Source organism: Pecten maximus, chromosome 8 (genome assembly GCF_902652985.1).
Source record: "Pecten maximus chromosome 8, xPecMax1.1, whole genome shotgun sequence".
Lineage (NCBI taxonomy): Eukaryota > Metazoa > Mollusca > Bivalvia > Pectinida > Pectinidae > Pecten > Pecten maximus.
Window position 1 is genome coordinate 45,095,873 of NC_047022.1, and position 21,377 is coordinate 45,117,249.

The following is a 21,377-nucleotide window of genomic DNA, read 5'->3' on the forward strand; positions in this document are numbered from 1 at the left end:
AGAAAGTCAAAGTAATACAATGGTGAATTATGTACTAGAAAGTCATAGTAATACAATGGTGAGTTATGTACTAGAAAGTCACAGTAATACAATGGTGAGTTATGTACTAGAAAGTCACAGTAATACAATGGTGAGTTATGTACTAGAAAGTCACAGTAATACAATGGTGAGTTATGTACTAGAAAGTCATAGTAATACAATGGTGAGAAGTTTATGTACAAGAAAGCTAACTTCAATAAATTATATTTATAACAGTTTTATTTTAAGTTATAATATTGCTTGTAGTTACTAGTCATCTTTTATACACAAATCAAATGAAATTTAGTAAAGTTATCCTGTGGAAGCAAAACTTTGAATGTTGAGATTGGTGAATCAAAAGTTGGTATCAGTGTTATTGACTGTTATTGTCCTTGTTGGTATCAGTGTCGGTGTCGGTGTCGGTGTCAGTGTCAGTGTCGGTGTTGGAGTCAGAGTCAGTGTCGGTGTCAGTGTCGGTGTTGGTGTCAGTGTCGGTGTTGGAGTCAGAGTCAGTGTTGGTGTCAGTGTCTGTGTAGGTGTCAGTGTCAGTGTCAGTGTAGGTGTTGGTATCAGTGTCGGTGTCGGTGTCAGTGTCAGTGTCGGAGTCAGTGTCGGTGTCAATGTTGGTATCAGTGTCAGTGTTCGTGTCAGTGTCAGTGTCGGTGTTGGTATAAGTGTTATTGTCCTTGTTGGTATCAGTGTCGGTGTCGGTGTCAGTGTCGGTTTCGGTGTCAGTGTTGGTGTCAGTGAAGGTGTCGGTGTCAGTGTTGGTGTCAGTGTAGGTGTCGGTGTCGGTGTCGGTGTCAGTGTAGGTGTTGGTGTCAGTGTTATTGTCCTAGTTGGTGTTGGTGTCGGCGTCGGCGTCGGTGTCGGTGTCAGTGTAGGTGTTGGTGTCAGTGTCTGTGTTGGTGTCAGAGTCGGTGTTGGAGTCAGAGTCAGTGTCGGTGTCAGTGTCGGTGTCAGTGTCGGTGTTGGAGTCAGAGTCAGTGTCGGTGTCAGTGTCAGTGTCTGTGTCAGTGTCGGTGTTGGAGTCAGAGTCAGTGTCGGTGTCAGTGTCTGTGTAGGTGTCAGTGTCTGTGTAGGTGTCAGTGTCAGTGTCGGTGTTGGAGTCAGAGTCAGTGTCAGTGTCGGTGTCAGTGTCGGTGTCAGAGTCAGTGTCAGTGTCAGTGTCAGTGTTGGTGTCAGTGTCTGTGTAGGTGTCGGTGTCAGTGTCAGTGTCAGTGCAGGTGTTGGTGTCGGTGTCGGTGTTGGTGTCAGTGTTGGTATCAGTGTCTGTGTCGGTGTTGGTGTCGGTGTCAGTGTCGATGTTGGTGTCGGTGTCAGTGTCGGTGTCAGTGTCGGTGTTGGTGTTGGTGTCAGAGTCAGTGTCGATGTTGGTGTCGGTGTCGGTGTCGGTGTCAGTGTAGGTCATTGTCAGATTCCATGCCCCAAACAAAGAGTATAAAAACAATTCATAGTCAGGTTACCTGTTCATACATGAATCAATAATGTAGGAAGAAATTTAAAAGGTTTATACAAATCATCAAGCACAAAAACCAAAATAATATATATCAGAAAATGAGCTTACCTTGAGGCACTCTGTACTTTTTGTAGTGACAGCCCAGTGGATTGGGGCACGCCCTTGTGTGTCCTGCATTGTGAAGTCACCACCATATTGTAACAACATACTAAGGGCTTTATGGTTGGCATCATGGCAAGCTTGGTGTAGTGCTGTAGATCCGTCTGTAAATAGGGAAAAAATTCTACAGGTGACTTCACACTAGTACAGGACATCATAATCTATATAGAGGGTGACATCACACTAGTACAGGTCCACACAACCTAAATATAGACTGGGTGACATCACAGTGGTACAGGTCCTCACAACCTAAATATAGACTGGGTGACATCACACTAGTACAGGACCTCACAACCTAAATATAGACTGGGTGACATCACACTAGTACAGGACCTCACAACCTAAATATAGACTGGGTGACATCACACTAGTACAGGACCACACAACCTAAATATAGACTGGGGGACATCACACTAGTACAGGACCTCACAACCTAAATATAGACTGGGTGACATCACACTAGTACAGGATCTCACAACCTAAATATAGACTGGGTGACATCACACTAGTACAGGGCCACACAACCTAAATATAGACTGGGTGACATCACACTAGTACAGGACCTCACAACCTAAATATAGACTGGGTGACATCACAGTGGTACAGGTCCTCACAACCTAAATATAGACTGGGTGACATCACACTAGTACAGGACCTCACAACCTAAATATAGACTGGGTGACATCACACTAGTACAGGACCTCACAACCTAAATATAGACTGGGTGACATCACACTAGTACAGGACCACACAACCTAAATATAGACTGGGGGACATCACACTAGTACAGGACCTCACAACCTAAATATAGACTGGGTGACATCACACTAGTACAGGTCCTCACAACCTAAATATAGACTGGGTGACATCACACTAGTACAGGGCCACACAACCTAAATATAGACTGGGTGACATCACACTAGTACAGGATCTCACAACCTAAATATAGACTGGGTGACATCACACTATTACAGGACCACACAACCTAAATATAGACTGGGTGACATCACACTAGTAAAGGTCCTCACAACCTAAATATAGACTGGGTGACATCACACTATTACAGGATCTCACAACCTAAATATAGACTGGGTGACATCACACTAGTACAGGACCACACAACCTAAATATAGACTGGGTGACATCACACTAGTACAGGACCACACAACCTAAATATAGACTGGTGACATAACACTAGTACAGGATCTCACAACCTAAATATAGACTGGGTGACATCACACTATTACAGGACCACACAACCTAAATATAGACTGGGTGACATCACACTAGTAAAGGTCCTCACAACCTAAATATAGACTGGGTGACATCACACTAGTACAGGATCTCACAACCTAAATATAGACTGGGTGACATCACACTAGTACAGGACCACACAACCTAAATATAGACTGGGTGACATCACACTAGTACAGGACCACACAACCTAAATATAGACTGGGTGACATCACACTAGTACAGGACCTCACAACCTAAATATAGACTGGGTGACATCACACTAGTACAGGACCTGACAACCTAAATATAGACTGGGTGACATCACACTGGTACAGGATCTCACAACCTAAATATAGACTGGGTGACATCACACTAGTAAAGGTCCTCACAACCTAAATATAGACTGGGTGACATCACACTAGTACAGGACCACACAACCTAAATATAGACTGGGTGACATCACACTAGTACAGGATCTCACAACCTAAATATAGACTGGGTGACATCACACTAGTACAGGATCTCACAACCTAAATATAGACTGGGTGACATCACACTAGTACAGGATCTCACAACCTAAATATAGACTGGGTGACATCACACTGGTACAGGTCCTCACAACCTAAATATAGACTGGGTGACATCACACTAGTACAGGATCTTACAACTTAAATATAGACTGGGTGACATCACACTAGTACAGGACCTGACAACCTAAATATAGACTGGGTGACATCATACTAGTACAGGTCCACACAACCTAAATATAGACTGGGTGACATCACACTAGTACAGGATCTCACAACCTAAATATAGACTGGGTGACATCACACTAGTACAGGATCTCACAACCTAAATATAGACTGGGTGACATCACACTAGTACAGGTCCACACAACCTAAATATAGACTGGGTGACATCACACTGGTACAGGACCTCACAACCTAAATATAGACTGGGTGACATCACACTAGTACAGGTCCACACAACCTAAATATAGACTGGGTGACATCACACTGGTACAGGACCTCACAACCTAAATATAGACTGGGTGACATCACACTAGTACAGGACCTCACATCCTAAATATAGACTGGGTGACATCACACAAGTACAGGACCTCACAACCTAAATATAGACTGGGTGACATCACACTAGTACAGGATCTCACAACCTAAATATAGACTGGGTGACATCACACAAGTACAGGACCTCACAACCTAAATATAGACTGGGTGACATCACATTGTACAGGACCACACAACGTAAATATAGACTGGGTGACATCACACTAGTACAGGACCTCACAACCTAAATATAGACTGGGTGACATCACACTAGTACAGGACCTCACAACCTAAATATAGACTGGGTGACATCACACTAGTACAGGTCCTCACAACCTAAATATAGACTGGGTGACATCACACTAGTACAGGATCTCACAACCTAAATATAGACTTGGTGACATCACACTAGTACAGGACCTCACAACCTAAATATAGACTGGGTGACATCACACTAGTACAGGACCACACAACCTAAATATAGACTGGGTGACATCACACTAGTACAGGACCTCACAACCTAAATATAGACTGGGTGACATCACACTAGTACAGGATCTCACAACCTAAATATAGACTGGGTGACATCACACTAGTACAGGTCCACACAACCTAAATATAGACTGGGTGACATCACACTGGTACAGGACCTCACAACCTAAATATAGACTGGGTGACATCACACTAGTAAAGGTCCTCACAACCTAAATATAGACTGGGTGACATCACACTAGTACAGGTCCACACAACCTAAATATAGACTGGGTGACATCACACTGGTACAGGACCACACAACCTAAATATAGACTGGGTGACATCACACTAGTACAGGTCCACACAACCTAAATATAGACTGGGAGACATCACACTGGTACAGGACCACACAACCTAAATATAGACTGGGTGACATCACACTAGTACAGGTCCACACAACCTAAATATAGACTGGGTGACATCACACTGGTACAGGACCACACAACCTAAATATAGACTGGGTGACATCACACTAGTACAGGTCCACACAACCTAAATATAGACTGGGTGACATCACACTGGTACAGGACCACACAACCTAAATATAGACTGGGTGACATCACACTGGTACAGGACCTCACAACCTAAATATAGACTGGGTGACATCACACTAGTACAGGATCTCACAACCTAAATATAGACTGAATGACATCACACTAGTACAGGACCACACAACCTAAATATAGACTGGGTGACATCACACTGGTACAGGACCTCACAACCTAAATATAGACTGGGGGACATCACACTAGTACAGGTCCTCACAACCTAAATATAGACTGGGTGACATCACATTGTACAGGACCACACAACGTAAATATAGACTGGGTGACATCACACTAGTACAGGACCTCACAACCTAAATATAGACTGGGTGACATCACACTAGTACAGGACCTCACAACCTAAATATAGACTGGGTGACATCACACTAGTACAGGTCCTCACAACCTAAATATAGACTGGGTGACATCACACTAGTACAGGATCTCACAACCTAAATATAGACTTGGTGACATCACACTAGTACAGGACCTCACAACCTAAATATAGACTGGGTGACATCACACTAGTACAGGACCTCACAACCTAAATATAGACTGGGTGACATCACACTAGTACAGGATCTCACAACCTAAATATAGACTGGGTGACATCACACTAGTACAGGATCTCACAACCTAAATATAGACTGGGTGACATCACACTAGTACAGGTCCACACAACCTAAATATAGACTGGTGACATCACACTAGTACAGGTCCACACAACCTAAATATAGACTTGGTGACATCACACTAGTACAGGACCTCACAACCTAAATATAGACTGGGTGACATCACACTAGTACAGGTCCACACAACCTAAATATAGACTTGGTGACATCATACTAGTACAGGACCTCACAACCTAAATATAGACTGGGTGACATCACACTAGTACAGGACCACACAACCTAAATATAGACTGGGTGACATCACACTAGTACAGGATCTCACAACCTAAATATAGACTGGGTGACATCACACTAGTACAGGATCTCACAACCTAAATATAGACTGGGTGACATCACACTAGTACAGGATCTCACAACCTAAATATAGACTGGTGACATCACACTAGTACAGGTCCACACAACCTAAATATAGACTTGGTGACATCACACTAGTACAGGGCCACACAACCCTAAATATAGACTGGGTGACATCACACTAGTACAGGATCTCACAACCTAAATATAGACTGGGTGACATCACACTAGTACAGGTCCACACAACCTAAATATAGACTGGTGACATCACACTAGTACAGGTCCTCACAACCTAAATATAGACTGGGGGACATCACACTAATACAGGATCTTACAACCTAAATATAGACTGGGTGACATCACACTAGTACAGGTCCACACAACCTAAATATAGACTGGTGACATCACACTAGTACAGGTCCTCACAACCTAAATATAGACTCGGGGACATCACACTAATACAGGATCTTACAACCTAAATATAGACTGGGTGACATCACACTAGTACAGGATCTCACAACCTAAATATAGACTGGGTGACATCACACTAGTACAGGACCACACAACCTAAATATAGACTTGGTGACATCACACTAGTACAGGATCTCACAACCTAAATATAGACTGGGTGACATCACACTATTACAGGACCTCACAACCTAAATATAGACTGGGTGACATCACACTAGTACAGGTCCACACAACCTAAATATAGACTGGGTGACATCACACTAGTACAGGACCTCACAACCTAAATATAGACTGGTGACATCACACTAGTACAGGTCCTCACAACCTAAATATAGACTGGGTGACATCACACTAGTACAGGACCACACAACCTAAATATAGACTTGGTGACATCACACTAGTACAGGATCTCACAACCTAAATATAGACTGGGTGACATCACACTAGTACAGGACCACACAACCTAAATATAGACTGGGTGACATCACACAAGTACAGGATCTCACAACCTAAATATAGACTGGGTGACATCACACTAGTACAGGACCTCACAACCTAAATATAGACTAGGTGACATCACACTAGTACAGGACCTCACAACCTAAATATAGACTGGGTGACATCACACTAGTACAGGACCTCACAACCTAAATATAGACTGGGTGACATCACACTAGTACAGGTCCTCACAACCTAAATATAGACTGGGTGACATCACACTAGTACAGGACCACACAACCTAAATATAGACTGGGTTACATCACACTAGTACAGGGCCACACAACCTAAATATAGACTTGGTGACATCACACTAGTACAGGATCTCACAACCTAAATATAGACTGGGTGACATCACACTAGTACAGGACCACACAACCTAAATATAGACTGGGTGACATCACACTAGTACAGGGCCACACAACCTAAATATAGACTGGTGACATCACACTAGTACAGGATCTTACAACCTAAATATAGACTGGGTGTCATCACACTAGTACAGGACCACACAACCTAAATATTGACTGGGTGACATCACACTAGTACAGGACCTCACAACCTAAATATAGACTGGGTGACATCACACTAGTACAGGATCTCACAACCTAAATATAGACTGGTGACATCACACTAGTACAGGACCTCACAACCTATAAATATAGACTGGGTGACATCACACTAATACAGGATCTCACAACCTAAATATAGACTGGGTGACATCACACTAGTACAGGATCTCACAACCTCACATCCAGCCTGGGTGTCATCACACTAGTACAGGATCTCACAACCTAAATATAGACTGGGTGACATCACACTAGTACAGGACCACACAACCTAAATATAGACTGGTGACATCACACTAGTACAGGATCTCACAACCTAAATATAGACTGGGTGTCATCACACTAGTACAGGTCCACACAACCTAAATATAGACTGGTGACATCACACTAGTACAGGATCTTACAACCTAAATATAGACTGGGTGTCATCACACTAGTACAGGACCACACAACCTAAATATAGACTGGGTGACATCACACTAGTACAGGACCTCACAACCTAAATATAGACTGGGTGACATCACACTAGTACAGGATCTCACAACCTAAATATAGACTGGTGACATCACACTAGTACAGGACCTCACAACCTATAAATATAGACTGGGTGACATCACACTAATACAGGATCTCACAACCTAAATATAGACTGGGTGACATCACACTAGTACAGGATCTCACAACCTAAATATAGACTGGTGACATCACACTAGTACAGGACCTCACAACCTATAAATATAGACTGGGTGACATCACACTAATACAGGATCTCACAACCTAAATATAGACTGGGTGACATCACACTGGTACAGGATCTCACAACCTAAATATAGACTGGGTGACATCACACTAGTACAGGGTCTCAGAACCTCACATCCAGCCCGGGTGACAGTCACAAACCAAACTAATTCTGTCAGGATAATGAGGATACTTTGTATTGATAGTCATTTTCTGATCTATTCAAATAATCAATACTGGCTGGAAGGAATTTCTTGATTTTCATTATGTTCGATCATAACTGAAATAATTTTAAATCATAGAGCTTAATCACATAGTACCGGACCTCACATTAGACTACCCAGATAAATCAAACCGACAGTTAAGATAAGATACTCCTTTTACTCTATAGATAGTGTACTAGCGGTAAAAAGAAACGCAAGTTTATATCCGACACTCATTATTTTACATGACTCTTTGATGATGTGTTCATGGTGTGGGTTTCTCGATTATTTTGTCATTTCTGAATATGTTTTGATGTTTTTGTTTTCCTTTCACAGTTGGTATTTGCTCGAATACCGTTAAAACAAGGGTACCCTACGTCGTTTCCTGATCCAAATCAGTAGTGTGAGTGCCCACCCCTGGCATCAGTCTCTTACTCTCCTTAACATAGACCCAGTCAATGTATTTATTGTCCTATGAGGGATATCATTCCACTCCTGAATAAGGGCCTGCGTGAGTTGAGCGATATTATATGGGATGTTGACGTGCTTTCTAACCCTCCTGTCCAGCTCGTCCAACAAATGCTCAATTGGGGACATAACTGGACTGGACTATGGTGGCCAATCAAGAACTGGAACGTTGTTTTGACCCTAGCAACATGGGGCCTTGCATTGTCCTGCAGCAGGGTAAGGTTATGTTGATGGATAAGAGGATAGTATCAAGACCAGATCCCAATGTCTTACTGCTGTAATATTACTATGGATAACCACAAGAGGTGTTTTCACGCCCCGAGATATTCAAGCATCAGAATATCACTCACGATGAAGCCGATAGTCACTGTGTCATCCATTTGACCTGTATAGCGTATAATGTAAAACAAGACTTGTCAGTGGAAAACATGCAACTCCAATGGCCCAAATGCATGTGCAAGCAGCCATTGCATTCGACGTTGGCATCGCCTCTGCGTAAGTGCCGGACCAACATAGGGACATTTTGGCCTAAATGAAAATCCCACAACCGTTTTCTAACCGCTCTTGATCGCACTGGACGACCATGAGTGTTTCCATCTGAAATCGGTTACTGAAGAACATTTTCACAGTGCACAGATGTAGCTCAATGAGAAATTTGATCGAATTTAGACCACCTGTCTAAAAGTTATAATAGAACAACTGAACTTGCATTTCTTTTTTCTGTTAGCTTATTATAGTTCATTAATTATGCAAACTTGGAATAAATGCATCTTAATTATAACAGAGATAAACATTCTGAGACGTAGGAGGAGTTGGTGGTGTCGAGCAACTAATTCACATGATGTACTACCAGTTTATAATTACCATGAGCTGTAGCATTCACTTCAGCTCCACTCTCCAAAAGGCACTTCAAAATCTCTAACTCGTGAAAGTGTACTGCGTATATTAATGCTGTCCGTCCGATTCCATCTTGTTCCTCTATACAGGAAATATCTACAAATATAAAAACAACTAAGTGATGTCATAATCTCATTAAGTTTCTTGGATTTTCTAAGATATAAAATAGTAATTGTAACAGTCATGGAAATTTGCTTAGTGTTCAAATTTATATTACACTGAGTGAAGTTGACTTATCGATCTTGGTTGTTTTTGTCATGTCTGGAGTTCCACATTAAGAGTAGTAGACACATTCACTTCTCATTCCACGCCTGCAGGGATGATATACAATTGTCTTCACTCTGATGTAAACCCATAGTAAGGGTATGAATTGGCAGTGGGAATTAGGAAAGACAGATGGACAGTAGGATACACTACAGTTATTTATTTAATTAAAGGGCATCCAAATCACATGACCCTAATTACCTCAAATCACATAGCCCTAATTACCTCAAATCACATGGCCCTAATTACCTCAAATCACATGACCCTAATTACCTCAAATCACATGACCCTAATTACCTCAAATCACATGACCCTAATTACCTCAAATCACATGACCCTAATTACCTCTCTATAACATTGAAATTACATGACTTACCATTCTGAATTAACTCCACACACATGTCAAAGTTGCTTTCCTTGACAGCCTGAATGATCGCGGGTAACCTTGTCAGGTTTATACTTTCCTCATTACTGATTCCTGTTAAACTCCGTAAAGAATCTAAGTTTATCCATCGCCACTGAAATTTGTCTGGTGCGTCAACAAAAGGAGTCATAGGACTCAGTCCTCTGGCAGTCAGTGACAAGGACGTTGATGTTACTTGAGCATTCTTCTCATGAATGCGATTCTGTAACAATCGATAATACTTCTGCAACTGCAGAAGAGCTAAGTTTAAAGTATCTCTTAACTCTGCACATTCTGAATCCTCATTCAACTTCAGAAGAAATTCATGAAGAAATGCAGCTGCCTTTTGAAAATCTGAAGAAAAAAAGTAAATGATTATATTAATTAACCATGAACCAATTATATTTAATACACAGTCTCCACAGTGCACAATATTAATTTATAAATCTTGATAAACAGGACAATGGTGTTCACTGTGAAATATGGCAGATTATGTGAACAAGTAATTTTCTACTGAACCCTGAATGACTCACAGGTTTTAATAAAATTTACATAAAAAAACTAAAAATGTATCCATAGAAATCAGTAGAACGAATATTCATACCCTGCCTACACTGCTCTCCGGCAGGGTATGAAGTCCCTCCCATTGCCGATAGTGTAGCAATTTTAAGCCCCGATGTGATTCACATCGGGCACTATTTGGCTATGGTTATATTTTTCTCAGATAAAAAAAACACATGTAAATTGATGATTCTGGTATCTCTTATCAATATTCAATCCACAAACCTGCACATTACTTCAAATGTTTGACAATGAATAGTAAAATCCAAAACGGGCAAGACAAACTGAGATATCAGTTCAAACATACCGCCATCTTTGATAAAAGCGTAAAGGTCAATTTCCTTAAAAGGAAATCAAAATAAATTGATGCTAATGAGATTTCGCACAAGATTTCAACAGATCAACAGATTCGGAGTTATATACCTCGGTGAGGAAGGTCAATTCATTCTGAAATTCTTTAATTACGCAAAGTAAGATTCACTTTCTTTACAAGATTTTCTGTATTATGTATTTTTTTATCGTAGTAGCTTCATCCATATATGGTCAGGTACCATATTTGGGTCAGCATCCTCGCGGGAGTTCTTCGAGAAGTATCATGGCGGATTGCGGAGACAACTCCGAGCAGTATAATATCAGAATATATGCGAATTAAAGATTTCCAGATTAGACGGTAGGTTAATACATTGCAAAATTGTATTAGAAATGTTTAATTATACTAAATATTACTCCAAAGTTACACGATATTCACTATTTGTTGCATTTTCGAGGTTCACTGTTTTGAAACACTACCATCAATGGAAGGGAATCGTAGCTCTGACGACGACCATCTGTCAGAAATTGTCCGTCCGTCGTTCAGATCTACGTTATCGCAGCTAAGAAATCAGTAGATAATTTGATAACTTATGTCTTTTCTGACAAATAGTAAAATTAATCAAAATCTAAAACTGCCTTAAAAATATGTAATAATTTAATGTATTTTAATACAGTATAGTAATTATTATATTTTAGATTCAATGCAATTTTGGAAGCATGTTTATATATATGACATTAATAATATGCATTTAAACTAAAAACAAAAACATCAGATAAACAAGTGCAGAGGAAACTGGAGAAGTTGTATAAGCTCATATGTAAAAGTTTGACTAATTGTTATAATTAAACAGATATAAAAGCAAAATTACCACTTTACAACACCTAGCATCAATTATTTGTATTAAATTATTACTAGCAACCTTGTATGTAACATTTATTATGAGTAACCATTATCATACACATTCTGCATCAATTATTCATCAGATAATTTTGCGTACATGTTTATCATTAAATTTCTGAAACAGGTGTTTCAGACTGTACTTCTGTAATGATGTGTACATGCATGTACAAATATTCCATTTCTATGCCTGAAGTGATAGTAGGGAAATTTGTGTAAGGGGGTTAAATCGGTACACGCAAAATACTAATCTGACTGTGTATCAGCAGAATAATAATACTGACTACAACTAAATCATTGTCAGTACAACATTTGTCAAACAAGATAAAGTTATCATTTTTCTCTTGATTTGGGGTTCTATCCTGTAGGGAGCCTCAGAGATGCTCGATAGTTGACATAGTTGTCATGGTGACATGCATCAGTTGTAAAAAATAATATATATTTGCAAGTACAGAATTGCACTCCCATCAACATGACATCCAGTTGCAAAATAAGATTTGACGTGTTTCTGTCCATCACAGTACAGACAGAACAACAATGTTATTATAAAACACACATATGGACTTATATTGGAGGGTAAAACCTGAACTGTCAAATCTGGGTCAATGAAGGTGAAACTCGTGTTATGTTTTTTCTTATCCGAAGAAACTGGGAGTTGGACATCTGTCTAGTGTCCTTTTAATCCTTAAAATATTCTGAGATTAATGCACTCCATAACACAAGTAATAGTTTGGACAGGGATAAGGGCGGGTACCACAAATAACATGTTCGTATCGGTTTGTTTATGTTCCGAACATGGCTGACGTCTAACTCACCTTTGCGCTTTACAGCCATTTTCATGAAAATACGTCAATCGCACATTAGAGTATTTGGTTAAACATATTAAAATAATTATCTGTGATCGGTTTGCGGCTCATCCTGCAAACCCTGATATGGGTTTGCTAGCCGCCAGAATATTCTGATTCCATGTCAGGTACTCGCGGCCATTACAGTTTCATTTTCCCAGAATGCAACGATCTGATATAAAAATATATCAAGATATAATTTCAACTATTTGCATTTCATTTTAGTATGATTAGAATGCTACAATGTTTTTTATCAGTTTATAGCTTTTCTCACAGTGTGCTAAAATAAATCACGAAAAAAATGTTCTACAAATGCATGATATAGTCCCTAATATTTGATGTATCCATGAACCGCATCACAACATTACGAGATAAAATTAATCCGCCTTCGAAACGGCCGCCATCTTAATTTAGAAGCTGGACTAAGGAAGGGGGGTACCTGTTCAATCTGCCATCATCCTTTTATTCTTCACATTTTAGACGCTTATTTCATATTTATCTTATCCCCCAAGCACTTGTGTGATGGCAGATACAGATAAATTGAATATAGACAGCATAATAGCTAGGTTGTTGGAAGGTAAGTCCGCTGTTTACTCGGAGGATTTTGAAATTCTTCGTCGCTGTCATGATTATTATGCTAAAAACCTCTGTCATACTCTCGATCGTTATTTTAATGCATAATTTGAAATCGTTTCAACTGTGTGAAGCTATGGTTTGATTTTGTTTTGTGCAAATCGACAAATTTATCCGGAATTTACGTAAATCCAGTGTTTTTATTTTCTGTCAAAATTTGCCACTTTATGCGGTGACTTTGAATTCTTTCACTAAGGTCTAGGGAATTAATAGCTCGTTAAAACGTAACTATTTGAAAAGTTAATTGACAGTTATCTATATGAATCACAGTTAAGCGCTGTCAGTGTGATAACCTAGTCTATGTTTATCTCTACAAACGTCATTCCAATGTTTACATTTCGAAGATTTTTATCAGTTGGTTGAGTCAGCAGGTACAAATTTCATTAGATTTACGAAGATGACGACATACTTTTATGATTATGAACATTCGTTGTCTGGTCTAAACAGTGTCGTTTATACTATTATGTATGATTTTAATGCGTTACTTGACAAATTGGTTGTTGACCAAATGAAGGTTATATATGTGTGCTTGCAAACCTTGGGACCTTAATGTAATCAGAACCCTAAAACAATCAATTTTCACTACCATGTTTTATGATTCCCCCTTTTTTTCACTCCCGAAAATATATTTCTAATCCATCCCCACTTTACACGACCAAATGCAAGTTCTGAAGTCTGGAGATAAGGTGGTTCAGCTTTCAATATTACTAAAGCGTTGGTAGAGGGTGGGGGTCAACTGGATGCCCAGGAAAGAACTGTAAAATTACTAAATCAGTGAAGTCGACATTGACTTCATTTCTGATTAAATTTTCATCAGTCTAATAAAGTGTTCAGATAAATCCAAACCAAATGTCAGATACATTAAACCTTAGAATGACCGTCAATTCTCAGTCAAACAATGGTTTTGACAGGCATAAGTGAATAGTGTACCCTGTTCAAGCCCAATGTTGATCAAGACGCTAAATATTCCAATTCAATTCAATTGAACATGTGGTTTATTGAGGGAGCAATACCCGGTAAACCAATAAAATAATAAAGCATATGAGACAAAGAGCTGCTCAGAAATTGAAGCCGTAAGGAAATACAAAGCAAGCACATCATAAATTGAGCCTGAAATGGAAAGAAAATCATGAATGGCTTCAGTGTGATTTTAATTGGAATACGATGTTGTATTCTGTTTGTATTGATGTAAAATCCTCTGTTGGGAGAGGAGCAATTAAGAAGTTTTGACCATAACCAACCACGAGTTTAGTGTTGCTCACAAAAGAGCCATCAAAATATAAAATGTAAAAAAAAAAAATTAAACTTGCGACACCTGAAATGAAAGTCCAACAGGCTTGCTGCTTTACTTTTAAACAAAATTTGATTCTATGACATGTCCTATATCTTCTTTCATTTTGGTGTAAAGTAATTTTTAAGTATACCTTATCCAGTAAAATAAATTGTTCTGAAAAAAAATACATTTTGTATGGACCGAGTGTGTATAATGTGAAAATTCAGAATAAAAAATGTTGGTCAACAGAATTTTGTACTCTATAGAAATGATTTTGATATTTGCAGTTCGTGGATCTCGCCCAGGAAAGAATGTTCAGCTTACTGAATCTGAAATAAGGGGGCTGTGTTTGAAGTCCAGAGAAATCTTCCTCAGTCAGCCAATTCTTTTAGAATTAGAAGCTCCATTGAAGATCTGTGGTAAGTATGAGAATAACATTTAGTTTAAGATCATATCTAAAATTAAGACTAAAAGCTAATAAGATAATTGAAGGCAAATATTTAACAGTTAACCTCACATCGGTTGTCTTTATTAATTTCTTTTCGTCATAATGCATAAATTAATCTGTACCAAACTGATTTCGCTTTGATTGTGCTATTGGTTATACCATTCCATAATACTTAAAAATAATAAGAGTCTGATTCCAACAAATCTAGTCAATAGTATATGTTTGAATAGAAATCTTACTAAGTTCTTATTCTTTATGAATAGAAATCTTACCAAGTTCTTATTCTTTATGAATAGAAATCTTACCAAGTTCTTATTCTTTCTGTATTTCAGGTGACATACACGGACAGTATTACGACCTTTTGAGGCTCTTCGAGTATGGAGGATTTCCCCCAGAGAGCAACTACCTCTTTCTTGGCGACTACGTAGACAGGGGGAAGCAGTCATTGGAGACAATATGTCTCTTGTTGGCATACAAGATCAAGTACCCAGAAAACTTCTTCTTGCTTCGAGGAAACCATGAATGTGCCAGCATCAACAGAATTTATGGATTTTATGATGAATGTATGAATAACTTAATGATCTATGTGATCAATCTACAATATATTTTCATAGTCCTATTCAAATGCATTGTTAAAAACAATGAGTCCAACAATTTCCCATGAATTCTGCAAGTCGGATGAAAAATTATCTTTGGACATGCATTTAGATTTAATATTGCATGATGGCTAAACAAACTTTAATTTCATATTTTAATTAACTGTCATATTTCAACCAGTTTTCATGAATGAGCACTGGTCTATTGATGCATCTGGTATTTATTTTTTGAGTTAATGATATCACCATTTGTTTGTACTATCCAGACTTATAGATATGTTGTTGATGCAGATTGAATGCATACTTATTTGCTAATTATATATTAAGATCATTATATAGTTCAACCTGCATGAAATTTAGGTTTGTAATTATCTTCAGCTATTAAAGATATGTTTTGTTTCTTCTACAGGTAAACGACGATATAACATTAAGTTATGGAAGACATTTACAGATTGCTTCAACTGTTTACCTATTGCAGCCATCATTGATGAAAAGATTTTCTGTTGTCACGGAGGTAATTATGACTGCCATTGTCACAACTTCTTAGTTGGTAATGTTTGGAAGGGATGTATGAATTGCTATAAACAATTCAGACATTAACTTCAACGTGAAAATAAATAACTGACAAATATTAATGCTATGAATTATGTATTGCAGAAATTTAATAGGGGGCTTGACAAAATTGCTTGTCCAAATTTGGACAAGAAAAGTCATTGTCTTTCAAGGTAGATTTAGAAAATGTGCCAATTAAAACACTGACTTGTCAAGTTGCATTGTGATGTTAATGCTAAATATTTGAATGCTTGGTTAGAGTAAATTGTTGAAAAATTCTGCAAAAACTCGCACTGTTTGGCGGACATGGGAGTCAGTTCTGTTTCTTGCAAGTGAGTGGCCTGGATGCAAGAAAATAAGAAAAAGTATCTTGAGCTAGAAAACCAAGAGCGAATGTTAAATTTATACCAGCTTGTGAGAACAAGTTTTACATAATATGACATTGTGGAGGTCAACGGCAAAGGTTGTCACTTGCAGCAAAAAAAATCTGCTCTCTGTTGTATAATTTTCACGATGTTTTAAGATAAAACTAAAAGAAGGGACAAATTTAATAATTTCAATTGCTTTGATTAAAATATATAAACGTATTGCATATATACATACAACTTTTTTCAAAAAACCTTAAGGAACAGGGGACAAATATTGCTCAGGACAAGTAGATAAGCTCTTCTGGTCTGACAAGTTAAAATTTTAGGGTTAGTTGGTCCCTGGTTTAATACATATAATAATATTAAGTTTTCCTGGAATGTCTGCTGTTAAGATAGAAATGATTATCTGTAACATTTAACAAGTGCATGAACAGCTAGCAATAATGTCAACTCTTAAAAAAACCAACATGTTAAATCATACAACACAAACACTTTCCCAAATGTTACTAGTGATAACATTTATTAAGTTTACTATACTTTTCCAGAAAATACATTTACAAATCCAGAGTAATTTTGGGAGCTGAATTTGAAAATGATATATTCTAGTTTTCGATAAGAGAACCCAGTCAGATATGAAAAGTTTAACATTGTTGAGGGAATACATAAATACGATCTTGACTTCTACAATGTAAAAAAAACCAGTAAATTATTAAGATTTCATATCTTATAGTCATCAAGATATTTGAACAGTGGAGAGGGGCTTTGGTGTACGTGACACTTGCGACTGTCTCTTTAATTAAAGAAGCTTCTTTCCCAAAGTTTGATCATTGGGGAAGTCCTGTATAATCCATGAGTATGTTGGGATTGGGCTTTCCCATATAATGAATGTATATATATCTTCTGTGGATTTTTTTTCCTGTCGTAGTTGTATTGAGAGAAATATTTATAATATATGTACAATTCGTATCCATATATGCAAATACATTGCGATCCAGGTATTCATATCATCTAATAGACGACTTCCACAATGATCATGTCAGGGTATCGGGCCAACCATCACTGAACCATTGAAACGTTCTTTAATAAGAACGCCGATGTGGGGCAGCGGTATAGGCTGCATGTATTTCTGGCTAGGCGATTGAGTACCATAGATCAGGAGTTCGAGGCCCAGTCAGGGCACGAGTCAAAAAGTTGTCCTCCTTCGTCATTTCTGTTGCTATGTTATATATCTTCTTTGACTTTGTTATATTTATAATTTATCAACTTTGATCAAATGTTTTATTAGTTTGTCTAATACTTATTTTGTGACTAGGTTTGAGTCCCGATTTACAATCCATGGAACAGATCAGGAGGATCATGAGGCCGACAGATGTACCAGATCAGGGATTACTGTGCGATCTTTTGTGGTCTGATCCTGACAAGGAGACGATGGGATGGGGAGAGAATGATAGAGGGGTGTCTTTCACATTTGGGGCAGAAGTAGTGGCCAAATTTCTACACAAACATGACTTGGATCTTATATGTCGAGCTCATCAGGTACTGTATTATCCTGAAATAATAATCAAGGCTTTCTTTAGAGAGTTTGGTTGCAGTTAGCATCTAGCTGTATGATTATTAAGATATTAAACAATCAATCTAGCTGCATAATGATTACAATATTGAACTCTTTTTTTTTTTTTTTCCGGAAATTTACACGTAAACTTGCTTCTGACATATGATTAACTTTACTGAAAATGTGACCTTAAAAATCATTTTGTGTTTCTCTGGCAAGTCAGTCACTGTTTCTTAAGATCTACCCTGTCCGAAAACTAATCATGTTGATTATTTAATTTCTTCTCATAGGTAGTAGAAGATGGATACGAGTTCTTTGCCAAAAGACAACTGGTGACTTTATTTTCTGCACCAAATTACTGTGGGGAATTCGACAATGCTGGTGCTATGATGAGTGTGGATGAAACTTTAATGTGCTCATTCCAGGTAACTGTCTTAACAACTCGTGTGCTAGAAATATTTGAAGCAATCAGGGCTTTCACTTGACCCCTGAGGGTTTGTTTAGACACCCCAGAAGACAAAAGTGTGTTTTGACTTTTCAGTTTTGCTTTTGAACTTGTTGGGGTGGGCGGGGGAATGTTACGATTACCTCCTAAATTAATCTGAACCAGATTAAAATATTTAGATTATTAACGAATGGTTTGAAGTCAAAATAAAGTGGCAAGTTGTTCAGGAGAAGAAATTTACCTGTTAATCTCATCAGATTTTAATTTTCTTCAGTGTTGAGTCATACTTCTAGTAATAAGTTTTGTAAAAGATGTTCATTTTAATGTTTTAGATATTGAAACCTGCAGACAAGAAAAAATTCCCATATGGAGGACTAAACGCAGGGAGACCAGTAACACCACCTAGGGGTCAACCGAAAGGGAAAGCAAAAATATGATCAGTAATGAATAAGTCTTTTGGATGGTTAAAATTGGACACAAAATTGACGATGTTCATTCATAAATCAGTCGCAAACATTAACAGTTTGACTTCTTAAATTCTCTGGACATTAAATGAATGCCAGTGAAAAATATGCTTGTGTTGCGGCTGATGTGATTGACTGAAATGAAGTCCTGCAGACAGTGCATATGTTGTCTCTGGGATGAAGTGGATCAGAAGATGTAGAATGAAGGAGTATGTAACTTTCGATTTTTGCCATGGGGACTCCATCCTGCACGGACAACATAATTAACGTATTGACAGTGACATGTAGTATTGGTGTGTACGAGTCCTGTTGCATCATTTAATGTTGTACATTTAAAACATTTTGTTGTAAATGTTAACTTTTTTAGTCTAGCTCCTGTACATGTCAACATGAACTGTGTTCAGAACTGGAGCTTCAAATATTTTACCACTTGGTCTGGCTTTCATAGATCTATTAATAATCCAGGCAAAATCATGAGATAATACAATTTGATTTAAATCCATACATGTAAAGATGAATTGTGTCAAGATCAAAATATTAATATCAGTTGAGTGTTAATCTAAGTGTGTCTGCCTTGTGCAATTTTGCATAGCATTGTTCTGCCTTTATAGAGCAACATATTTCTTTGAACAATGTAAATGTAACGTTTGACATCAGGTCATAAAACGGTCATACAGAAGTTGTAGGAAATGATGTTGATGTGATATAGCATGGTGTTACATCATAAGCCCTCCCTATTTAATTCATCCTCCGTAGCCTATAGAGGATGTCACCAAGTCAAAAAGTGAGAGCTAGTCCCTGTATAGCTTTAAATAGGAATGGTTGAGAATAATAATAACATGCAGGTACATGTTGTAGTCTTTCCTTGCATATTTCCTGAATCACCATTATGACGCAAATGACAAATTAACTCTCATTGTTCAATTTATGTACATAAGTGTCATGGTTTGCCGACATGAGATTTTATTCTTAACTTATCTCATTTCATGTATATAATTCTGTAAATTTGTATTTTAGTTTTGTCTAAATTTCTGATTACTAAAATAGCACAAATCATATAGGGTGGAATATCTGGACCACAAACATAGAACTATGATGTCATTAATTATAGACCTCAGATTTATGCTACACATCGATATATCAACAGGGGAAACACGTGATACAACACAAAACAAGGTTTTTAAGTCACTAATATTTTTTTTCTTTCCTTAATTTATGGTGTAAAATATGTAGATGAAATGTAAACTGATCAATGATCATGTAAATCTAATACATTATTTGTTGTATAGAAAAGATGATGACCGAATAAAAGATGTTTTGTAAGAATATTTTGGTGTTCAACTTTTGACAATAAGTGATCACATTCAAGAGGTTAATATAGACCGATTTTACTACCGAAATTAGGTAGTATGCCCCTTTGAACAAAACAAATTCCCCATCAAAAATTACTTTCATAAAACGGGAAAATTTTCCAAAATGGGAAATCCCCCAAATTTTAATGAAATCTAACAATTATAGCAAAGAATAGCTGTACAATGTTAAAATTTAAGTATTCCCCTCCCCAAATCCTAGATTAACCACTGCATTCATGTGATGGAATTTCACTTTAAAAACCACACTTTTTAGGTCATCTGAACTGAAGGGTCAGGATGACCTATAGTCATGCTTTGTCCGTCGTTCTGCATAAACATTTCATTCAAACAACTTCTCAAAAACCAAAATGTATTGATATTGGCCCTGTAGCATGCTTGGATAAAGCCCTACCAAGCTTGTTCAAATGGATGACCCTGACCTTTCAAGGTCGCAGGGGTCGAATAGGATGAAATCTTGAAACAGCTTCCTCTCAATAACCAAGAGTCCCAGGGAGTTGATATTGGGCATGAAGCCTGTTGGGAGTAAGGGCTACCAAGTTTGT

General features: G+C 38.1%; 2 protein-coding genes across 4 annotated transcripts in view; one reads left to right on the forward strand and one right to left on the reverse strand.

The window, feature by feature from the left end:
- LOC117333654 (espin-like) overlaps window positions 1-13,277 on the reverse strand; it is a 55,537-nt gene extending 42,260 nt beyond the window's left edge. For all 3 annotated transcript variants that reach the window (XR_004533976.1, XM_033893061.1, XM_033893062.1), the window contains exons 1-4: window positions 13,102-13,277; window positions 10,489-10,869; window positions 9,816-9,944; window positions 1,586-1,740 (exon numbers count right to left, since the gene is read on the reverse strand). Coding sequence is in view for 2 of the 3 variants with exons in the window: in XM_033893061.1 (XP_033748952.1) it covers window positions 1,586-1,740; window positions 9,816-9,944; window positions 10,489-10,869; window positions 13,102-13,126 (690 nt within the window). In the remaining variant the exon portion in view is untranslated. The remainder of the gene's footprint in view (window positions 1-1,585; window positions 1,741-9,815; window positions 9,945-10,488; window positions 10,870-13,101) is intronic.
- A 225-nt stretch (window positions 13,278-13,502) lies between these two features.
- LOC117333655 (serine/threonine-protein phosphatase alpha-2 isoform) lies at window positions 13,503-20,790 on the forward strand. The gene is made up of 7 exons (XM_033893063.1): window positions 13,503-13,708; window positions 15,325-15,456; window positions 15,818-16,048; window positions 16,491-16,595; window positions 18,314-18,537; window positions 18,844-18,978; window positions 19,331-20,790. Exons 1-7 carry the CDS (start codon window positions 13,654-13,656, stop codon window positions 19,433-19,435), a joined length of 987 nt encoding a protein of 328 aa, XP_033748954.1. The 5' UTR covers window positions 13,503-13,653; the 3' UTR covers window positions 19,436-20,790.
- Window positions 20,791-21,377: the final 587 nt, after the last annotated feature.